The sequence below is a fragment of the Podarcis vaucheri genome, assembly GCF_965113315.1.
Source record: "Podarcis vaucheri genome assembly, chromosome: 12".
Taxonomy (NCBI): Eukaryota; Metazoa; Chordata; class Lepidosauria; order Squamata; family Lacertidae; genus Podarcis; species Podarcis vaucheri.
This window is the reverse complement of record NC_138750.1, coordinates 33,619,528-33,644,165: the sequence shown is the minus strand read 5'-3', so window position 1 is coordinate 33,644,165 and position 24,638 is coordinate 33,619,528. Positions and strand designations below refer to the sequence as shown.

At 42.9% G+C, this 24,638-nt stretch overlaps 1 protein-coding gene across 5 annotated transcripts in view; it reads right to left on the bottom strand.

Moving 5' to 3' along the window:
- The window catches only part of THSD7A (thrombospondin type 1 domain containing 7A), a 272,706-nt gene that overhangs the window by 94,281 nt on the left and 153,787 nt on the right, over window positions 1–24,638 (bottom strand). For 4 of the 5 annotated variants that reach the window (XM_082193871.1, XM_082193873.1, XM_082193870.1 and 1 more), the window contains exons 5-8: window positions 23,807–23,988; window positions 20,659–20,727; window positions 18,686–18,841; window positions 12,946–13,149 (exon numbers count right to left, since the gene is read on the bottom strand). In XM_082193871.1, coding sequence (XP_082049997.1) covers window positions 12,946–13,149; window positions 18,686–18,841; window positions 20,659–20,727; window positions 23,807–23,988 — 611 coding nt within the window. The remainder of the gene's footprint in view (window positions 1–12,945; window positions 13,150–18,685; window positions 18,842–20,658; window positions 20,728–23,806; window positions 23,989–24,638) is intronic. The other variant, XM_082193872.1, reaches the window with a different exon arrangement.

The window sequence follows — 24,638 nt, the reverse complement described above, 5'->3', positions numbered from 1 at the left end:
TTCTAGAAAGGCTGACTTTTGGTGGGAATACCAAGAACTTTATAAATTTTGTAAAACACTTGGAAATGTTTTGTTGCAACTATAGGCAGAAATGATACTTTTTCATCGGGATGATGAGTATCTCAACTACAGAAGCATTTTGGAAATTGAGTTATAATAGCATAACCATTCTGTCGTTGAATATTTTATAAGGTATTCTAAAAGTGGAAAGATAGCAGAGTTTAGGCAGTTCAGAATGGATGAACTAAAGCAAGCCAAAATATTTCAAAGTTCTGGAGAGTATGCTTTACAAAACCTCTTCAAACTATCACGTTTCCTTGACTATAAGTTGGGTTGTCACATTTGAACATGTTTGCATGTATGATACTTGAAATAGTTACCTAAAAATGTAATACACAAAGCAACTATTATTTGTTTTTAACAGATATATGGAATCATAACTTAATGGTGGTACTTTTTGCAATCAAGCCATGACAAGCTTACATGGCTCTGTTAGTTGTACTTGTATGCACTTAATGAGTTACTGATTTCCTATTCATATTCTCTAAGTCAATTACTTGTTAAGCAGCATCTGCATTTAATTAAGAGTCTTAATTAGTTGATACTTAATATTCTTAAGTCATTTCCTTTTAAGAAGCCTAAGTAAAAATAGCTCTGATTTCAATTAAGGCAAATGTTCAAGGGCTTCTTCTTACATCTGCTGGTGGGGCTGGGATATTTTTCCCCCTCCTAGTTGTTTAAATAAATGTCTCTATGCTCAAATCAGTCACATGTGACATTTTGTTTGGACCTCCTCACACTGACTGATTTCAGAAAAGAAAACATTTTCAGGACACTGATGCATTAATTTTCCACAAACACTGCTGTTTTCAATAACATTAATTAAAAACAATGATTGTATTTATGTTCACTGCAAAGCATTAATTTTGAATATTTAACAGGGATTGTGCTTGTCTTTGAATGACAAATTGTTTGCATGCCGCAAGAAAAAAATAAAACACTGTAACCAGTTTTTTTTTTAAACTTCACTTCTTGTCACAATTACAGAACTGCAGACTTCATAACATCCTACCTGAGGAAGAGAGCAAACATTATGTGTTTGTTGCATGTATAATGGTACCTCGCAATGCACACCATGAAGTATGAAGGGGCTGTGAGTGTCCCTAAAGGCCAGAAAGCTAAAATTAGCTAAGGATTTCTGACGCATGTCTGCCACATGTTGACAGACTTAACCAACATAGCAAATGCCACCAATCAGGCAATTATAGGCTCAAAATATATTTGCAGAATCAGGATAATTCTGTATACAGAACCAAGCATGACTGTGATGATATGAGGAAATATCCCCTACTGCTTGAAATATTGTGCCCAGGATAATAGACCATAAGGAGGGAAAGATAATTATAAGCCGTAATATATTCCATCCCTAAGAGATCTATAAGCTTGAAGAAGCACTGTTCACAAGCAAGCAGAATAATTGCTTTCTACTCCTATGTCTCACTGCCACACACATGAATCATGGCCAGGAAGAAAAAATCGGAAGGAAAAGTATCCCCCCTCCACAACAAGTGCTTAATAAGGGCTTGTTGAAATTCCACACAGTTCCTCCCACCAACATAGGTGGGGACTTAAAGGCTGTTCAGGAGTGACATATTCCCTTTACTGTAAGTGATTCTTTTGTGTACTGCTTCCTGCACTTCATGAACGAAAGGAAATGTGGGAAATCCATGTACAAGTCTGTCCACAGGGTGCTGGAGAGAGAGGATTAAATCGTCCATTACCACTGAGAGAGGACAGGTGATAGGGAGGAAGCTCTGTTCTTACTGAAGGGCGACTGCACTTGAATGGTGGTGAACAACGTCCAAGCTGGGTCAATGGCATTATTAGCTATTATTAGTCACTGGTGCCTTCACTATGCAAACTGGTCCATTCTTAATTGGCCTCAGTACCTTTGTTGCCAATGATTCCCTTCAGCAATGGCAGGGCTTGCTTCCTTTACCTAGGCTGCAACAAAAGCCATGCCCCCTCCCCATTCATTTTCAATTGACTTCATATAGTTATAAGGGTTTGAGCTCTGTTTCCTACTTGGCTACATGGCTGGTATCCAAGAGAACTAAATAAACCTGCTCATTCATTGTCCAGCAGGTCTTGTTTGTTGTTTTGTTAAACAGATTTTAGTGTTTTAAAATACATTTTCCATTCTATATGGTGTACTGATGCCAGAAATATTAATAATACTGTATATATTATGCATTGTTTTTGTGAATTTGAAACAGCTTTGGTTTTCATTTACTTTTTAAAATGAGCAAAATCCATGTGGTTATGCTGTGGCACACAGTATCATTCTAAGATAATGGGTATGCATTTGGGATGCAATATTAATATCTTCTCAAATCCACTCTTAGGTATCTTAATGGGAAATCATATGTATCTCCATTTATATTACAACGATCAATCAGGCTTATGCTCATGTAGACACTGTATAAATTTAACAAACAGGGATAAAAAATAAAGAGGCAATGGAATAGTATTTCCCAATCTAAGAAATAAGTATTTTTAGTTGTAAAATACTGCACCATCTGCCAGCTGTATACAGAAGATATATTAAGCAAGTGTGTGAAACAAACACTTTCCATAACCGTGTTACCTCAGAAAATATATTTTAAAATCTAATATCCTCAGGCATTCAAGCTGTGATAACTTGTTTTTTCCTCCCTTGATAATATGATCTCTTTCAACTTTGAATTTTCTGCTGGATAAGTTCGAGGAAAGGGAACAATGGAGTAGAACTACTAACTTCTTCTTTGTGAAATACTGCAATCAGAATCTAAATGGCCTAGAGCACTATATAACATGGTCAGGACATTTTCTTTGAGACCCCATTAGGTCTCAAAGCCTCTGGAAGAGGATGATGCAGGCCTGCACTTCCATGATTAGAGAGCAACATCAGCTAACAGGAAGAGTTATAACCAGCCTTGCGCAAGAAGAAGGCAAGCTTGAGCAACTGGTCTTTGGAACAGGGTGAGCAGCGTTAACTTCCCTACCTGATCAAAGATAGATTTAAAATAAAAAAATAAAAATGAGGACTAAACAGTGCTTAATACCATGCCAAACCAATTGTCAATTAAGCCCAACGCCATTAGCATGCTTATTAGATTTATTTTATTAATTTAAAAAAAAAATAGCATCCTAAAATCACCATGTGTTATTTAGTAACATCTTTTCAGCAGCCAAAATCTAGCATTGTAAGAAGCAGAAACTGTTGGAGAGAAAGAAACTGCTGATTTGGCTGTTACCGGCATTGTTTAAGTTCTTAATTCACACAAATAGCATGGTGCCATGGTCAATGTTTTCTGACACAGGTGGTGTGCACTGAAACAGCACAGCACTTTGCGTCCAATATCAGTGGGCTTCTCCTGTGCAATTTGACAGCTACTTGAAACATTTTCAGGGTTCATTTGTTAATTCAGTCATACTGGGAATGATAAGGACCAGTGAACACCAGCGTATTGATCATAGTCAAGCATAGCAAGCTGCTCCCATGGCTTGAGTCAATCAAGTGTCATTTTGGTAAAAATGAAAAGTAGGGGGGGGGGAACTAAGTTTGAAGACAGGCAGGGGAGTAAAATCAATCTGAGTCATGGAACCAAAACAGATCAATCTATCCGACCGATAGGCCAAATTTAAATAAAGCAGAGCAAGGGGAATATAAAATGCTGAAGGGGCAAATCTAGAATATTTTATTAACTGTAGATTTCTAGTGTGTTTCTAACTACTGTGTGTGATACTATATTGCATGGATAAAGAAGCCAGGGCCCTCCAGACGTATTGGGCTACAACTGCCACCATCTCTGCCCACTGACCATGCTGGCTGGGGCTGATGGGAGTTGGGGTCCAACAACAGCTGGTTCCCTATCTCTGCTACATTGGCTCATTTCTACCAATAAACACAACATGGATGCAATCCAGCTCAGGCAGGAAAACCATCCAGCAAGCCATGAGCATGAATAATAGATCAAAATAATTCCATCATGTCCTGTCTCTATGCTGCCTTCTTTAATTGCATTGACTTTTAGGTTTTGGGACCTAAACTCTGTTTCACCATGAAACAACCTACTTATTAATGTTAAATAAAGAAACAAAAATAATAATAATCTAGGAGTTTCAACAAAGTTAGTCATTGTAATGAAACAAAATGGTTAGGGGGGCTATGTTTCATGAACAGCTCAGCTGAAAACAGTTTGTACGCATTATTGAACAGCTTTCCTATAACTCCTGTCTTGTTTGCATTAATTTATAAAATAGATAATCTCTTCCTGGTGCTTTGATTGTTTCTACAGTTAAGATGTTGAACTATGTCATAGATTCTGCAGTCCTCGGATCTTGAGCTGCCCAACAGTTGGAAGTTCATTATACTGAAATCACATATATCAGGTCTTTAAACTTGCTGCTGAGGAAGCTGGTGTTCTCTTGAGGATTTAGATATTCCATAGCAGGTAAAAGAATGATTTCACACTAATAAGAACTCAAAAAAAAATATTGTGGTCTAGATTAAAGAAAGGTCAATAAGCAAGAAAAAGCTGAGTGAAGGAAATGAACATGACAGGCTTACGGAGAAAATAATAGGCTAATAAGATGGATTTTTAAAATATCATTCATCCATCAGCACAGTATTTCCAAGGCTTAATACCATTTAAGAAAATCATTTACGTTAGCAAAAGGGCCATCAAAGAAGACAGGTCATGGGTATAGTCAAATCACTTTTGACAGTCTTGCACTGCCTTCCTCCCACATTGCTGCTTTCCCATCCTTGGTTTCTGTCTGTCTTGTTTAAAATAGTGGTGGCCAAGCTCCCACAGGGTTGATTAGAAACACCAGTTTGATGTTCACAAGCTTTCTCAGTAAACATTCAGAAACAGGTCATCTGTTGTACAGTAGTTCTGTTCCAGCTTGTAATGTTGTAATGATGCACACTTGATGCATGTGCACCTTATCATATAGTCCACAGGAATCAGTTTCATCTGCAGCTCTAGCAGCATCACTTGGAAAACTAACTGCCCCATGGAGAAACAAGCAAACCATACAGAGGAACAAGGGAAGGGGATTTGGATCTGGAGAGGGGACAACAATCATAATTAGGGAAATGTATGCATACCTCTCCACATACTTAAACAGATATGTAATTTAAGCATTTCATATTATTGTATTATTTTCTATGCTTATAAAAAATATTTTAAGAAAGAGAATTGATCCCAGTAGAGGTGATAATAGCCAAATGGATGGCTGCTTGGTCATTCAATGCGGAGCAATCAGTGAGAGTTCTACAGAGAACCGGATCAAAACTTTCTGTGTACTTGCCTCTAAAGCAATTAGCTGTGCACACCTGGTCTGCTGAACACATGTGCAAAATCTCATTTAACATGAAACCCTAGGTAGAGGTTTAAAAGCCATATAGAGAACACAAATGGGGGAAGGGGAGCAGGATCTCAGCAGCAAGGAACATTAAGTCCATTCTAGAGCAATATTGTCTACACTCATTTCACAATAGCTTTCCAGGAATCTTTCCCATCCTACCTAGAGATTGCAGGGATTGAACCTGTGGCCTTCTACATACAGTCATGTGATCCTACCACTGAGCTACTTTCCTTCCCCTATTCCCTCTAGCTGGCTGCATGAAGTGGAGGTTGAAGGGACAGAAGATGGATAAGAAGCTCCTCATTCACTGTAACGTCTGCAAAGGTTCCACATAAAGGGTGGGGAACCTGTGGCCCTCCAGATACTGGAGTCCCACTCAACCTTGGCCATGATGGCTGGGGCTAATATGAGTTGGAATCCAACAACATCTGGAGGGCCACAAGTTGCCCATCCCTGCTGCGAATGATACAACCAGTACACATGAATTGATAAAAGCAAGTCTTCTTGAGCAGGCAGCTCAGCATATGTGCCCACAGTTTGTGTGTTTAGGGGATCTGTGAAGTATGTTCATGGAATGTGCAAAGCCTGGGGGAGGGAATTTCTGTCTCTCACCTATATTTCACATAGTTCAACATCTGCATAAAGCTAGTCCGACTCAGAGAATCACTTCTAGGGAGAATGGAGCTCAATTTATAATACTGTCAAACAATGTGAGCTGGAAAAATGTGCATACTGAACCAGGTCATTATGGATTTTGGTGCCATCTATATTTAATGATGATGATGATGATGATGATGATGATGATGATGATGATGTGGTGAGAGAAGTTGCGCTATGAACCCTGCAGCAATATAAACTGCCACTGTTGTACTATATGACGGTCCTGGTAGCCCCATCTTGTGAGGTGGGGAATTAAGCAATTATTATTTTCCTAGATTTCTACATTTATGTCTTCCTCAGCAATGTTAGTACAGAATCTTTCACTGCATTATTCCAGTCAGAGAAATGCTTATGGCAGGTGGGGAGAGGTTGCAGTTTCTGTACTGTTTCTGAGCAGAGTAGATACAGAGGCACTACACTTATCACAGCAGTCAAGATGGCCCCTTGCACTGCCACTAAGCCATCTCAAAATGAAATACCTAAAACATTTCAGGTCAAAAAGGAACCCCTACAATAATGCTGCTTAATCTCTGTATGCACATTTTACATTTGTTGTACCTTTGCCGTTCACAAAGGTTAATCTGCAGCATGGAAAAGTCTTTACCCATCACCTGAGACCTTTAGCCAACTAATCCATGCGATAGGAATTATGATCGGCGTTGATCTAATTTTGCAGCGGGGGGAATTGCTTTTTCTTCTTCTTTTTAACTGCAGCTGCTCTAAATTTAAAGGCTGAGCAGCCAAGTTGAAAAAGAAATCCCCAGCACTTCCTTGTCAGCAAAGAGGAGAGAAGTTCTGCTTTTTTTTAAATAATAGCAACAATAATAAAATGCACAGGAGTATATTATATTCTAGACAATGACAACTTAGGGTACTAACTGTCAGGTCTCCCCCTCCAGCTTGAATTAAAATTCTGATTACTGCCATGCACTGTGGAAAGGCAATGACAATCTCAAGCCTCTGGCAGAAACGCTGGAGGATAAATCTATTATCCCGGTATTGTCTGAATGGCTGTAATGGCTCCTCTCTTTACAACAAATTGAATAGACATGCTCATCCCTAATTATACACAACACCCCCACAGACACTGCTATTTGAGCCTAATTGTAAAATAAGAGACCTCAGGTTTAAACATAATATCCCAGCTAATTATATTTCAAACACATTAAATGATGCAGAGAGCAGAAAAAGGAGATACTGATCTGCTTTATGGGCTTAGTTGATAGTAAAGCAATGAAGTTACCGTACAGCAGCACCCCATTCCCCCGAGATGTAAAACACACTGGCTTCTTACAGTGTGTAGTAAAGAACCCTGGGGCGGGAAAGGAGGCTAAGAAATGCATGGACACTTCAAGTACTTATGAGTCTTTGATAATGCGTTGTTTCAGGTTTAGGTTTTAAACTCTGGCTGTTTAAATCGGAGTTAAGTTGCATGTGTAACTAGCTGTGGGAAGGGAGAGCTAAAGAGGAGCCACCTGAGATGGAGTCTTAAGCCAAGATCCTTTCCTTCACACAGACTGAGAACTTAAAACATGCATCTTGTTGTACCTGCCTCCCTCTTCTCTTTCACAGCTGCTAGGTGCTGTGCAGCGTTGCACGGGACAATTATGCAAAGTATTTAATGAACGTCCAAGCAGACAGTTTGCACATAGCCCCAGCCTTCGCACTGGCTGTCATCTGAAACCACTAGAGATGGTTGTTAGAGAAGGGAAGTTATAAACCGTGCAAGGGCTTAGAGGCGCAACTCCCTAACCTCTGCCATTGCTATACAGGAGCATGACTTATACAGAGGCCATTGTTCAAAGGAGCGCAGACAGTGGCTTCTCCAGGGTTTCAAAGAGGAGACTTCCTAGCTGTACTTTGTCAATGAATAGTGCCATTTTCACTAAGAACATTCCCTTTAACTAAAGACTGCTTCACTTGCAAGGCACTGCACCCTGCAGGAAGCAGGTTCTCAGGTATGCAAGGATTTCCATCTATACAGTCAAGGCACTCCTAAAATTACCAGATAAAGCAAGCATATCGTAGGAATGCAGGAAGCTGTCTCTCATACTGCTGAGCCCCTTGGTCCTTCTAGCTCAGTCCTGTGCACACGGACTAGCAGTCGCTCTCTAGCGTTTCAGAGGGGAGACATTAAACATTCTACCTGGAGGCACCAGGGGTTGAACCTGGGACCTTCTGCATACAGAGCATGTGCTCTAACATTCGGCTACTGCCCTGCCTCAAACTTTTCCTAAAAATGCTTCATGTCAGAAGCTGGCTGGGAGAGAACGAGGAGCCTACAGTCCTGAATGCTGTTGCCCTATCTGGTTAGCTATCAGAACTATGGGGAGACCCCAATGCTGAAGTCCTTCTTTTGGTCATCCTACAGTTTGTCAGAGAAGCAGGAAGGAGGTGCCAACCATGACCCACCAACACAGCAGAATAAGCAATCGTGGCAGGTGGTTCTGCAATGTCTTTTCCATTCTCTCAGCTCCAGCTTCACCAAACTTCTCAAATGCCTGGGTTTGTTTGTTTTTTGCATTGAACCATGCACAGAAATGCAGGATTTCCTAAAGATGATACTGAAGACACTGTATGCAGCAGGATGAGAAGAAGAAAGGCAGTTAACTCACTTTCATGAGGAAAGGCAATGCCCTAATAGCCTCTTTGTCAGCTGCATCATCCTTCCCTTGGAAATCTCAAGGGCTAACAATGTCCTCTTTTATAATGAAAGCTCAGGACTGTGTAATTTGATTTGAGCTTTGCCATTAAGCAACCCCGAGAAATCTCAAGACAAGCTATGACTTAAAGGGTTGGCATGCCTGTGAGTGTTGTTTGAGACACACAGCATTTGACAGCTATAGCCATCACCTCGTCGTGTAGTAATGTGGCTGAACAATTAGGAAGATATCTCCATCCCTGCCCAATGTGGATGTTCATCAGAGTGCAGACTTATTGCCTACTCTTCACTAGTATTTGTGTAGACATTTTCCTATAAATGATGTACTACAACAAGCCTGGCACTGCCAGAAAACCAAATGGTGTCTAACAAAAGTACCGTATTTTTCGCCCTATAAGACGCACTTTTTCTCCTCCAAAAATGAAGGGGAAATCTGGGTGCGTCCTATGGGGTGAATGCAGGCTTTCGCTGAAGCCTGGAGAGCGAGAGGGGTCCGTGCGCACCGACCCCTCTCGCTCTCCAGGCTTCAGGAAGCTATCCCAAGTCTTGCAAGCCTGGAGGGATGTCCCGCGGGCTCGCAAGGCTTGCGGGCAGCAGCCTGCACCCAAAAGCTGGGGACAGCGGAGAGGCGCAGAGCCGCCACCCCGCAATTCCCCGACCTGATCTGGAGGCTGGCGGGGAGAGAAGCAAGCCTGCTTCTCCCCCCGCCAGCCCCACAAGCTCGGGGGATAGGGGGATGGCGAAGCGCCGCCATCCCCCTATTCCCCGACCTGATCTGGAGGCTGGGGGTGGGAGAAGCAAGCCTGCTTCTCCCCCCCCCCCGCCAGCCCCACAACCTCCAGATCAGGTCGGGGAATAGCGGGATGGCAGTGCTCCGCCATCCCCCTATTCCCTGACTTGATCTGGAGGCTGGGGGTGGGAGAAGCAAGCCTGCTTCTCTCCCCCCCCCCCCGCCAGCCCCACAAGCTCGGGGGATAGGGGGATGGCGGAGCGCTGCCATCCCACTATTCCCTGACCTGATCTGGAGGCTGGGGGGGGGGAGAAGCAAGCCTGCTTCTCCCCCCGCCAGCCCCACAAGCTCGGGGGATAGCGGGCCAAGCTGTCCCTGAAGGCAGAAGAGGGAGACGGAGCACTCCATCTCCCCCTTCTAGCTTGGGATGGTTGCGCAAAGCCTCTGCAGGGCAGCGCAGTGCGCTGCCCCACAGAGGCTTGGGAGGCTGTCCCTGAAGGCAGAAGAGGGAGACAAAGTGCTCCGTCTCCCTCTTCTAGTTTGGGGATGGCTGCGCAAACCTGGGGGGAAATAAAAAATTTTCCTTTGATTTCCCCCCTCAAAAAATAGGTGCGTCCTATGGGCCGGAGCGTCCTATAGGGCGAAAAATACGGTACTTCCGCAGGCATGTACAAAATCAATTGGGGGGGGGGCTAATCCAGCCTGCCAGTCGGTTTAATCCGGCCCTTGTGGCAGTTCAATCCTTACAAAAACTCAACAATTTTGGAGTAAAAATCCTAAAAAAGGTCAACAACTTTGGTTGGCCCCCATGGCCCTTCATTTCATCAAATCTGGCCCTCTTTGAAAATAATTTGGACACCACTGCATGACTAGTGCAAGGCTTTCACTTTGTGCAACAAAACTTCCCCTCCTTCTCCTCTCCCTGCTTACCTCCCTGATCCCCCTGCCTTATCTGCTCCAGAGGGTTGGGGGAGCCCCTAGAAAAGATCTAGGCGATGTTTAGGGGAGAGAAGATGGTGACTTCCATTGCACAGCCCAAAGTCCTTGCACTTCAACATTGTTGAACACTGCCCAAAGAGTATATACTGTATAGCAAACTGCATGTTTATTATGTGTAGTCCCACACTGTGGAAGTGTTTTCTCGCCGTATTTGATGTTATTGCAGGTGCAAAGGTATGCCACACTCTGATGTGCATGGCCATATGGGAAAGGGGCAAAAGTTAGAGATCCAAAAGTTAAAAGGATTAAGTAGAAAGGCATGGGAAAGCCTTGCCTCTGACAGAGACCCTGGAGAGCCTCAACTAGTCGCCTTGCATGCCTTTTTCGGGAGGGGCCCCGACTGACTCCAGCTACAATAGCTGAGGCTGCTGAACAGACTCTTGGGCTGGGATGTTTGGGAGCTGTTGTTGGAGTGGGCAGTTACTGCTGGTGGGAGTGGGGGTTTGTATCTTTATTTTAGATCTTGTGATTTGTGTGAAAATTGTTCGGTTTGTTTTTGTATTTTTAAATATGCTATTTATTGTTGATGACTACTTTCATTATGTTGTAGTTATGCATTTTTATTTCCATTTTGCAAGCTGCCTTGAGCATGGTTTGAACTGTGGAAATACAGCATACAAATAAAACTCACCTTGGAGAATAAGGGTTGTTAGGCAAAGGACATATGATGTGCTCAGCTAGCTACATGAAAATAAAGCTTACACTCTAATTCTTAGTTTTCCCAGTTGAGCCCCAACTCAATTATAAAGCAAAATCTGGAGTCACAGTGCAAGACTAGATACAGCTCTGTGTGCGCAAGTAATCAACTCCAATTCCCCCTGCCCAATTTAATTACAAAATAACATTTGGTGTAACGGCTAAACGCATACCAGGTGACCTCTCGCTTCAATCTGTCTGAAGCATTTACAAGACTCTGGCTCTGCCACACAACTTGCACTGTCATTTTTAAAAACATTTTATTGACAGTTTGGAGCACACTGTAGTATTACTAACAAAACTTCACCTGGTTGATGCATATGCGACAATAACTGTGCAAATCTAAGTATATACAGTGCTTTTTTCTAGAAAAAGAGGTGCAGGAACTCCCACTTTTTTTGGCGGACAACCCTAAGTTGTTGAGCTTTCTTCTGGCTGAAAAAAAGCCCTGAGTATATATGCATCTCTCCACCCACCCACTTTTTCTATTCCTTCAAATTAACCTTTTAATAGAAGACATTCATGCATATTGCCATATAGCAATTATTATGTTATACATGCATGTTGCCATATATAGCAATTATTGTGAAAAATCAATATGATGCAATTATTTCCCATTCAAACCATGATACAATAGCATTTCCTTTGCCCATGGAATTGTTCCACAACATGACCTGTCAAACCAACTTCAAAGGGCTGAACCTCATGTTACAGCCACCCCAAGCCTATTCCTATGATGAAAGGAAGGAGGGTAGTGCAACCCAGCACCATCAATTTCAATGGCAGCCCCATGTACTCATGCCCTTACACTTTGTTTCTTAAGATATTATTAACCTGCCAAAGGAACAATAGCTCACAGATTAGTATTAATCTGCGTTTGGACAGAGAGGGAAACATTAATTTCCAGTTGAATTCTATTCAACTAAAAAAAAAAAAAGAAATGAAAATTTGAGTCAATCTACCAAGCAAATTCTTATCGTTTCCTTTTTTACCGATTCTATTTCCACCTCCATCTTCTAAAGAAATACTGAAAACATTGACACTTCACACTAGTGAAAATTAGCCTGTCAAAATGCATGATAAAAATGGCAACTCAGATAGTGAATGAGAATGGGAGTTCACATCACATTTCTGATAACTCCCTACCATCCTGTCAACAATTACACACATCCACCCCTCATTCACACTGCCGTTCCATCAGCATTAATTTGGCACATGTAAAGGAATGTTGGCAACCCACCAACTGTTTGTGATTTGAAATCCAAGGCCAGTCTTTACTTTCTGATAGTACAAAATCTACATCCATTGCTGGAACATGTATAGTAAATTTTGCTTCGAATCTATAGCCACTGTTTAATCAGAACACTACAACCACAGTGCAGAATTCCATGCATGCAGCTGGTTGTTTTTATCTCCCATTTTCTTCAAACAATTTCCTCTTCTTCCATTCAATACTATCTGCGTTTTTTTAAAAAACAGCAGACAGTTCAAAACATAGCATTTGTCTATTCCAGGGATAGCTAACATGAAGACCTCTATATTTTGTTGTAGAACAACTTCTGGACGGGGCCAGCGCTTGCAATTTGGAGGGAGAACAGTTGGCTTCTAGAACCAAAATAAAAATAAAATTTCCATTGATGTACACACAGGATCCTAGTACCCATCATAGGAACTCAAGAGGACTGGGGTTTTTCTTCCCCCTCCCTTCTTTTTTCCCCTGTGAAACACCAACTCCCCAGAATAAATGAATGAGAAACCCCAGAAAGCGGACAGATCAGCCTACCATCACTGTTGATGCAGACCACCTGTGGCACCTGAGTACCAGGCCCACACTCCTTCTCATTGTCTGGAATGCAGTCTTCCAGTCGTACTATCCTCCAATCAAAGCAAGAAGGTTCTTCACATGGGATGGCTTCAAGCAGATGAGGACAGTTGCCAGTGCCTCCTGTAGGTTCATTTGTAATGCGACGTTTCCTTAGTTTAAAACCTTGAGTATGAGAAATAAGGAGCAATTATCACAGTGATTTCAATGCACGAGGTATAATCATCGTTTCCCATTCACGTTTTAAACTGTATGGTTTTTGCCAAGTGCTTCCTAAAGACAGCTGTGACATGTTTGTTCAATACAAGACTTTATGTAATTAACATCTCTGAAATAACAAAATATCCAAACCTTGAAAGTCTTGGAATTCTTGCCAATGAACTGCTGACTTCTGCATTGTGTGTTCAAGTGTGTGTGTGTGTTTGTGTGTGTATGTGTATTTGTGTGTGTGATAAATCTGAAAAACACATTTCAAGTGCAGCCACTGGGTAAGTTGAATAATGTTGGCGATACCCCTTTACATTTGCCTGTTCTGTTTATATAGATACTTTTCATATACTTGAGGATGTGAAGAGAATCCATGTGTGAGGCTAGTCACCTGTGTGCTTGACCTCTGCCCTCCCTGTCTCATGAAAGCAGTCATAGGATGTTTGATTTTTAAAAATGTATGGGCGGGGAAAAGGCTCTTCCCACCTCATGCTTTTTTGCCATCTTTTTACATACTGGCATCGGAAATGTGATTTAGTATTTGACAGCATCAACCATAAAACAAATATATTCAGATCGCCTTTGTTTTCTAAACTTTAATCTTCTACCTCTGAGGAGAAAAGCTGCTCAAGTAAGTCTCTGATGACCCAAAAATCCAGAAAAGTGCAATTCTGACTGAAGAGCAGGCATGGCATAAAACCTTGATCTTCAGCGCTCAGTTCAAGGTGTAGCCAGGCTTCAGCTCTTAGTTCTTGAAATATATTTAGCTTTTTGTGAGGCAGCTCTGAGGCAAATGTGGGCCATTAAAAAAAGAATAACTGAATCTGAAGGAAAAGAAACAGAATGGAACAAAAGTGTAGGAGAAACAGAAACAGGAAATATAGGTAAGAGAAAAAGAAGGATCACAATTATAAGTGTTTGAGGGGTTTTTAAAAAGCTGACAAATACACATATTTATCAATAAAAGAGAATGACGTACATTACAATCCCATATATGTCTACTCAAAAGTAAGCCCTACTGAGTCCAATAGAGCTTACTCCCGGGTAGGTGATAAAGGACTGCAGCCTGAAAAACATAAGATGAGAAAGAGGGAAGGGGAGAGTTTGTACTGATTAAGTAGCAAATAGGAACAAGCAAATAAAAAGGGGGGAAGTTTGTAATTCCTGCAGAACGTTCCTGAAAAGGTTTAAGTAAACTGCAGAGGTCAGTTTGCTTCCAAATCCAAAGGCAAGAGGAGCCGACCAAAACAGAGAAAGGCAAAGACAGAAAGAGACTAAGTAAAAGTAAAATGAATTATGTCTCTCTTCAACTATTTGCCTCAAGGTGGCAGAAAAAATAGATTTTAAAGTTACAGTACAATGGCTGTGTTCAAAATGAAGCTGAAATGTGAAGGCGGGGAAGGATAAGATTGTATGTGGGTGTGTGAGCAGTTATGCCTGGAAGGGGACTTTTCACTGTTGACTAGTCAGGAGATTAAAATATTTCTGGATCTGGCCTCCATTACTGTGATAAATTTTGGAATGGGCCATGCTAATAAGATCTACGTCAGGTTTTCAGGGGTCCTCATTGTGGCTCCTGCATCTTCCCCATCCCTAACAGAGGTGACTAACCTAGAGCTTCTTTCTTGCATACTCCAGCCCCTGCAACCTGTGCAAATCTGATTTCAGCAGACAGGTTGGTGGGGGTAGATCTCCCTGGAAACAACAGCAGGAAAGGAAAGGGAAGGGAAGGGAAGGGAAGGGAAAGGGAAAGGGAAAGGGAAAGGGGGAAAGGGGGAAAGGGGGAAAAGGGGAAAGGGGGAAAGGAAAGGAAAGGAAAGGAAAGGAAAGGAAAGGAAAGGAAAGGAAAGGAAAGGAAAGGAAAGGATGCAACAATAATGTGGGGTGCAGGTGCAGACTAAGAATCATAAATTGCAAAACTGGTAGGTCAGAGGAAGGGACAACAGCATGAAGGTAGTACAATTGGGGCCAGCATGTTAAACAGATGCTTGTCCCATTCACATATAAAATAGGTAGGGTCTACTCTTTAGAGAAAAAGGAGAGCACCGGGAAGATGAAAGACTGCTTCCTTCTCTCCACTCTATGGTTTCCAGCAATCCCCATCACAGTTCGCTTCCAGTATCTCAGCCTTGGGGCCGCGGGACACTTAAAAGCTAGATGGGATGGGGAGGTAAGACAGGAGGCAGGCTGATTTTGTTCCACTCTTCATTAACTTTTTTGGTAGAAAGGAGGAGTGCGGAACCTGTAGCCCTTTGGATGTTGTTGGGCTCCAACTCCCATCAGCCCCAGGCAGAATGGCCCAATGGTCAGGGATGATGGGAGCTGTGGTCTGGCAACATCTTGAGGGTGGCAGATTACTTGCCTCTGGTGTGATGAGTAGAGTTTCCCACCTTTGCTTTGTAGGTGAACTTGACTAAGGTGTTGAAGATGCGTGTGACTGTTCTGCAAAGCTAGTTTGGCTCTTTGACATGACTCAGGAGCCGCTCCAGTTAAAATGCTACTGTAAATTCCTGGAGCAAACCATTGCAATGTGCCTGCAATTCGCTGAGAGGAATGGTTTTATTATGTACACATAAACGTTTTGAAGAGCAAAATATTTCTTTGGAAGCTGAATGCTTGGCTATTTCGTGAGCACAAATCATTCCAGATGGATGGTGTCAAGAATGCCATAACTAAGTCCATGGGGATTTCTGTTTGTGAGTGAAGGTGACTTTCTCTGCAGAAATATTTCCTTCTCTGAAATATTGGCAAGTCCACCCTGTTTTCTGACTTGCCTCAACTGTTTTCCAAAGCACTGCAGCTGCTTCTTTAGATCTATCCAATTACCGTCCGGTTTCGAATCTTCCGTTCCTGGGTAAGGTGATTGAGAGAGCGGTAGCCGAACAGCTTGGTGGGTTTCTGGATGAATATCGGCTTTGGATCCATTCCAGTCCGGCTTCCGCGCTGGTCATGGGACCGAGACGGCTCTGGTCGCCCTAACAGATGATCTTCGTAGACAGCTGGATCGAGGCGGGTCGGGGCTGCTGATTCTTCTAGATCTATCAGCAGCTTTCGACATGGTCGATCACGAACTTCTGGACCACCGCCTTGCCGACGTGGGGATCCAGGGCACAGTCCTTCAATGGCTGCGCTCGTTTCTCTCTGGTCGGGGACAGAGAGTGGCGCTTGGGGGGGAATTGTCATCGAGCCACTCCTTGGTGTGTGGAGTACCTCAGGGTACGATACTCTCCCCGATGCTTTTCAACATCTTTATGCGCCCCCTCGCCCAGCTTGTTCGGAGTTTTGGGCTGGGTTGCCATCAGTATGCCGATGACACCCAACTCTATCTGTTGATGGATGGCCATCCTGACTCGGCCCCAGACACACTGACCAGATGTTTGGAAGCTGTGGCTGGATGGTTACGTGGGAGCCGGTTGAAGCTAAATCCTTCGAAGACAGAGGTCCTGTGGCTAGGACGGGGCGATATGGGATTGGGGGGGCAACTCCCATCTCTTGCGGGGGCGCAATTAGTGCCAGCACCGTCTGTTAAGAGTTTGGGTGTAATCTTCGACGCCTCCCTTTCCATGGAGGCGCAGATTGCAGCTATAACAAAGGCGGCATTTTTCCATCTCCGCCAATCTAAGCAGTTGGCTCCTTACCTCTCTCGCCCTGACCTAGCCACTGTGATCCACGCGACGGTCACCTCCAGACTGGATTATTGTAACTCGCTCTACGTGGGGCTGCCCTTGAGACTGACCCAGAAACTCCAGCGGGTGCAGAATGCTGCAGCGAGACTCCTTACGAGGTCTTCGCTGCGAGATCACATTCACCCGGTGCTACACCAGCTGCACTGGCTCCCGGTGGAGTACAGGATCAGATTTAAGGTGCTGGTTTTAACCTTTAAAGCCCTATACGGCCTAGGACCCTCGTACCTACGGGACCGCTTCTCCTGGTATGCCCCACAGAGAAACTTACGGTCTTCAAATAAAAACATCTTGAAGGTCCCAGGCCACAGAGAAGCTAGGCTGGCCTCAACTAGAGCCAGGGCTTTTTCGGCTGTGGCTCCGATCTGGTGGAACACTCTGTCACAAGAGACCAGGGCCCTGCAGGACTTGACATCTTTCCGCAGGGCCTGCAAGACAGAGCTGTTCCACCAGGCCTTTGGCCAGGGCACAGCCTGACTCCCTCCCTCGGCAATCTTCGCGGAGCTCTGGCCCAATGGTTGCCAGTGGCCTGAATTAATTAATTTTACAATGAATGATTTTAGAGTGTTTTTTATGTTATACTTTTATACTGTTTTATTGTTATTAGCCGCCCTGAGCCCGGCTTCGGCTGGGGAGGGCGGGATATAAATAAAATTTATTATTATTATTTATTATTATTATTATTAACATTATTTGTATACAACCCTCTCAACGAAGATCACGGGCAGTTTACCACATAAAAATACAAAATGAAAACACAAAGTACATAAAAAACCCAAACCAATAACCCTCCGCCCTGCTCCCACAAACACATTTAAAAAGCAATAAATTGTTTAATCAGCCAAAGGCCTGGATACAGAGAAATGTTTTCATATATATAATGAAGGCACCAGGCGAGGCTGCCTGGGGAGAGCATTCCACAAACAGGGAGCCACCACAAAAAGGCCTGTCATCATGTTATCACCCACTGGACCTCTCATGGAGGAGGCACATGAAGAAGGGCCTCAGATGATGATCACAGGGTCTAGGGCAATTCATATGGGGAGAGGCGGTCCTTGAGGTATTGCAGTCCTGAGCCATTTATGGGGGCGCAGTGGGGCAGTGGTCTGTGGGGACCTGTACCAGCCAGGAGGAAGGGGGAGCTTCAGAGGCACAGGAAGCTTCAGAGCTGGAGGAAGAGGCAGGCCAGTGCAGTTAAGGGCTGGGTGCTTCCCCACTCTCCCCTGCACCACTGTCTCCCAGAACCAGCAGAGAACTGAAGTGGGAAGAGCAGAAGCAGCTTCCAAGCAGGCATAGTCTCTAGCTATATGTGTGCAGCCCAGAGGAGGAATGTACATAAACTGGAGGGAGAGTAGTCCCCAGTTGTTGCAATTTCTCCTTATGACACGGACCTGCCTAGACGCTAGATTGGTGTGGGTCAGTGTCCAGAGCTGTAGAAGCGACTGTGTTACCTTTGACAATAAAGAGTTAAATCTCGGACATATACATTCCTTTGGTTGGGAGACGTCCTCGACACATACCCCTTCTTCAGTGATGTCCTTATTATCAACAATGGCTACAATAAAAGAAGAATTCAGATGGACAGTACTGCCTTAAGGTTCTGAAACTCAGGCAGTAATGCCTGTTTGAATTCCTATTTAATATTGGCAGCAAACATGGAAGTCTCTCTCTGATCAAATTTTGGTGGCACTGGCCACCTATCTGTATACGAGGCTTATGTCAAAATCCACCTAGAGCTCAAACATTATTCTAACATAGCTCAGTATGCAATAAAAGCAACTAATATCCATTTATTTAAAAATTGCACATACCCTTTTTGGCTTGTTGGTCATCACAGCTTTCAAAGGTACATGGCCCCCAAGCGGACCAGGCTGATACCTCACACTCTATGGGGCACGGAATATGGCACAATTGCGTTGTGCTAGGTGTCGGCCCTGTGCACAGTTTGTAGTCCACTGGCTTAGATGCTATAGGGAAGAAAAAGACAGCACAATGGGGTTCTTTGTTTTTATTTCACACATGAATGAAGCTTTGCTGCAAGTCAACACTGCTACCCATCAGAGAGTGCTTTCTCATCTCTTTAATTTGGTCTTCCTCAAGCTGGTGCCCTCTAGTTTTTGAAATGGGGGACGGGGGCGGTTAGAGCCCAGGAAGCTGTACTAGAAGCTATACTAGAGCTAGTTCATATCCAAGACATGATGTTTGGAAATCTCTGAAAATACTGCATAATTTCCAAGCATTCTGTTCTTCCATTCCATGCAGTGAAAACACAGCCATAAGAAATGACACCACTTTCAAAAGGCTATTTCAGACCACCTAAGGGATGCATGTGTGAAGTCCACACTGTTAAAGAAAAGGAAGTTTGAATAGGTATACATATGCTGTGTAGTTTCTCAAACTCCTCTTTCCTGCAAGAGGGGGAAATGACAGCAGTGTGCTTTCCATATGCTACATCCAGACAGAATTATTAATCGAGTGGCCTATGAGGATCCCTTCCCCGGGTACATGCATGCAATGGCACAGGAAATAGAAGCAAAGTGTATCTCCTTAGGAAGCTTTCTATGACTCTTGAGATAGCAGGGAGCACATTACACAAACTAGTTAGAGACACTTAAGAAATAAGAATTGACTAGCTGGATTCTCCAATAATAGCCAGCCATAACCACCATGGGCTCATAAACAGCACATAAGCTGTGAGATAACTCAATCACAAGTATATTGCCTCTGAACACCAAGGCTCCATTTTTAGCTTTAAAGAAAGAGGAGAAAAGCTGGTCCATGCTGTTTCCAGCCCAGTCTTGTGAATGGTACATGCTATAGTGATAACTCCAGCCCAAACCATTGAGGATCATCTTGCACAATTTCACTGTATCAGATTTACAGAAGAGGATCGCATATATGGAGGAAGGTTGGTTTTTTTATTTACAAACAAAGCTACTTCACTCTAGGAAATCCTTTACTCTAGTAACTGAGGCTGCAATGAAATTGCATAATTTATTGCTCCACAAAGTGGCTCACAACATAAATACACAGCCAAATAAAACCATTTAAAATATTCATTTAGAACACTAAAACCTAATCCCAGCACAGAAATTAACAATACAGCCATGAAAAAGGAATTGCAGTAGACTTCAACATCATCTCCATTCTATACTCTTGGCCTAGAAAACATTGACGGCCTTTAGAAAAAAGATGGTCTTTGTGGCCAACTTAGAAGTGGCCTGCCTAGAATCCAAAGGGATCAAATTTCACTGTGTGGCCACTGCCAAGAAGGTCCTTGTGATAACAACCAAAGGCTCTCCAGACCAGGAGTAGTCAGTGTGGTGTCCTACAGAGGTGGTTGGGTTACAAATCCCACTATAACTGACTATATTGGCCATGATAACTAAAGTCCAACAACATCTGGAAGGCACCCCCAGCTTTGCACATGCAGGTGAAAGCAACCCCTTACTTTCTGAATTAAGGTTGATAAGCAATAGAACATGTAAGTCACAATGTTTTGTATGGCACAGGAAGTAAAAGGAATATGAGAAATAAATTTATAGTTTATCCGTATTGTTCTATGCATGCCGAAGTGTAATCAGTTATGCTCTTTTATCATTCTTTTTAATATCTTCAACATTTTAATGTGAAAACCCACAGCTTCAGAAACAGAGAAACTGGTTTGTTTGTTTTTAATAGAGCGGTGTGTCCTCTATACAGCCAACACACTTTTCTCAAACTGAAGAGCGAGTCCTTAGACGTGTTTCAGTGAAACGTCAGACTGAAGGCCTCAATTACATACCTGTTATTTCAAAAGTGATTGATAGAAGTGGTGCAGCACTAGCCCTCGATGTGCTCTGTGACTGACTTTCTGAAATAGCAGGGACAAAGACCGCCATGAATACAAGAGAATGGAGGGTTTTTAATACAGCCTAAGACAGAACGAGCTGCTTAAAATTACACAGCTTACACTGCAAGTATGGAGCATCTAACAGCTATAGTGGCTGAGTTCCTTTGTTTGTTTGCCATTCCCTAGTTCAAACTGTGCTGATCAGCACAGACTGGCAGAGAAGTGGGAGTTAGGGTGTGTGTGTGTGTGTGTGTGTGTGTGTGTTCCCCCTATGTGTATATGCAGGCCTGCCTGTATGTGAGTGAGAGAGAGAGAGAGCAGGTGTGGGACGGTCACATCACCTTTGAATAATACATAGAAATCTCAATACAGTTTACCCCTGTGATGTCCTCCTGCCTCCTACAGCTTTATAAACATAAGCTCAACTTTCTCTCTTTACTGGCTGAACCTCTAGGGAAGGTTACTGAGACAGAGCAGTTCAATAGTCTCCAGTTCTCCTAACACATTCTAACAAGAATAGCTTTGATGTCAGCCTATACTAAGAAAAGATGTTACGGACTACTGAAATCCTGATCCCCTTTGGAAATTTGTTGCTGGCTTTATTAACGTCTTTCTTTATGCAAGACTTACTGTCACCATCTAAATGGTATAAACATTTTGATTCTTCCTCATTGACTGGTTGACTGCCCTGTCCTCTCAGATGGTCTGCATTATAAAAACTATGCACTTCCATCATTATTAATGGGTCGAAATATGTACCACATGCAGAGCAAGAATGGTTGGATCTAAGTATCTGGATCAAAATCGGCTCTTGGCTCTCTAGCCTTCTCAAGTAACACCTCCGTATTCTGGGTCTCTGAAACATAATTCTTATTTGAAACAAGCTAAGGACACGTCTGTGGCTGTATTTCTTTAAAACTCAATATGTGCAGCCTAATGCCAGAATATATTGTGGGTGTTTCAGGTCGTTCGAAACTGTGGGCTAGGATGCATTTTATTCAAGTTTATTTGGGTTTTATGAATTGTTTTATACCATTAAAGAAGGGGTGGGAACTATATTGTTAAATTCTACCATACAATTGCTTCACTTATTTAGAGAATGCCACTTACATAAAGATACAATCCACTGGTTAAGTTCTACTGTGCAATTCCGCAAGTGCAAGTTATCAAGAGTTTTGTGAACTTGTAAAATTCCCATTTCAATGCTGGTATATACAGAGAAGGGAAAGTCTCTTTGTTTTTACAAGTTGTTAGAGAAAGATTAACATGATAGAATGCTGATTCCATGACAGGGTGGTCTATGGAGCCTTTTTCTTTTGCAATCTCCATGCCCATTGAACATTTCTTAGATTTCATAAATATACAGTAACCTTAAGGCTGCCTTCATCAACCTGATGTATTCCAGATGTTTTGGACAAGGACTCTCAGCATATCAATGTGGGCTGGGGCTCTAATCCAAAACTCTATGTGGAGCTACCTTGAAGATGGTCCAGAGGCTGCAGAATGCAGCTGCTAGGTTGGGAAGTGGGCAGCCCCGATGGGACCATGTGACACCAGTCCTGAAAGCTCTGTACTGGCTGCCAGTGACCTACTAGGCCCAATTCAAGGTGTTAGTACTAGCACATGAAATCTTGGAGGTAAGGCTGTGGTGGTGCTGCCACTGGGGGCCACCCAGTTAGTGCTGACCTGTGGCAGGGGCTTTTCAGTGGTGGTTCCCCAGTTGTAGAAGGCCCTCCCCTAGTGTGGTGTGCCTGTCTGTAACATGATTAATTTTCAGGAGGAATATGAAAACATTCCTATTTACCAAGCATTTGGCTGAAGAACGCTGTTCCTGGCAACCTTAAGATCATTGGACAGGAGAATGTTTCTAACTGCTTTTAGGAAGTCCTGACCTGTAACTGCTTTCGGACACTTTTAACTGTAATTGCTTTTGGAATGTTTTAACTGTCTTAGAAAGTTTTTGCTGTGTTTCTGATGAAGGGGCGGCATATAAATTAATTCATTCAATAAATAAAACATCTGGAGAGGACAAGATTGGCACGGGCAGCCTTAAGTTGTGGGAGGCATGCAAAAAAGAGGGAGATCATAGCAACACACTGTTAAATGGAACATTGCCCACTATAAATGAGAAGAGGGGTTGTGAGACTCAAGAGATTTTTCAGGTAATATAAGAAGGGAATGTAAAGATAAACTTTTCATTTAAATGAGAAATTGAGCTACTGAAGAACTACAAAATGGATTTTGAAATAGAAATAGTTTTCTTCCTGATGACAATTATCACTTGACTGCTCTCATATATTTCACAAAGCTAGCATTGTCCTGGTCCCCCAATGCATATGGCTGCAGTAAACATCAGATACCACTGACCCCAAACGGTGTCTGGGTCACCAACCTGGAGCTGCATTGCATGCCAGAATTAACTGTTTTTGCTGGCAAGATCCTTTATGCATGGTGAAGGAACTTGAGGGCAATCAAATAAGTAGAGTGTGTAGAATTCAGTGATAAAGCACATACGTTATATGTGTCCTATGCCAGCCCCAGTTCTCTGGTTAAAGGGTCTCAGGTAACAGGTGTATGAAGCACTGAGTTACAAGATACACATCTTTGCTCATTGGATACTTGAAGCAGGTGGGTATTTGGTGCTGAACTAGCAATTCCTAACATTCAGTTGAGAAACGATGGCCAATTAAAGATGATGATGATGATGATAATGATAATAATAATAATAATAATAATAATAAACAACTTCACATTTGTATACACTTCCAATTGATTCATGCACATTATGTGGTTTTCATCCTGACAATAACCCAGTAAAGTAAGTTACTGTCACCTGTGCTGCAGGTGAGGGGACATAAGGCTGAGAATGGGTTGCCTAAGGCCACCTAGTGCATTAACAGCAACGATGAGAATCAAACCGGAGAGACTCCCTGATTTGTGGCCCAGTCTTGTAGTCATTATGCTCCACATTTCCACGAATACCATAACTCAGAAAGCATTTATACCTTATAACTGAAATGTGATTTTAAGAGAACTGAAAACAGTAACGTTGGAAGGTTTAACATTTATGCTAATTCATTCGTTATTGTTTCAAACATACCTTCTTTTTCCTTAAGGGTATTTAAATAGGAGAGGAGATTTTCATTAGCTTGCACACAATATACCTCCCGAACCTGAATCCCACCTCCACACAGAGCTGTTTGATTTCCTCGACGTTTATCCTGTTGGCTTAGTAAAGGGTCAATGCGACATTCTGTCCATTCTGTGGTTCTCCATCCATACCTGAATCAAATAAATTGCCAATTGATAAAACTAGCAACTGAAATGCACCATAAAGCAATTGGAGTTAACGTCATAAGCAAAGTGTCTTAACATTTTGGCTTTCGTTATCAGCAGGGAAGCAATCCAAAGATTTATTTTTTTAACTAGCTAAAATGGTTCAGATACAGACTACATTAGTTAAACTTAAAGGTAAAGGTAAAGGTACCCCTGCCCATACGGGTCAGTCTTGACAGACTCTAGGGTTGTGCGCTCATCTCACTCTATAGGCTGGGAGCCAGCGCTGTCCGCAGACACTTCTGGGTCACGTGGCCAGCATGACAAGCTGCATCTGGCGAGCCAGTGCAGCACACGAAATGCCGTTTACCTTCCCGCTGGTAAGCGGTCCCTATTTATCTACTTGCACCCGGGGGTGCTTTCGAACTGCTAGGTTGGCAGGCGCTGGGACCGAACGACGGGAGCGCACCCCGTCGCGGAGATTTGAACCGCCGATCATGTGATCGGCAAGTCCTAGGTGCTGAGGTTTTACCCACAGCGCCACCCGCGTCCCCTTACTTAAATTTAGGTCCCTTTAAAATCAGCAATACAAGCTTGCCATGGCTTAGGTCCCACTGGTTTCAATGGGAATGATGTGAAACTAAGTAAGGCTACAA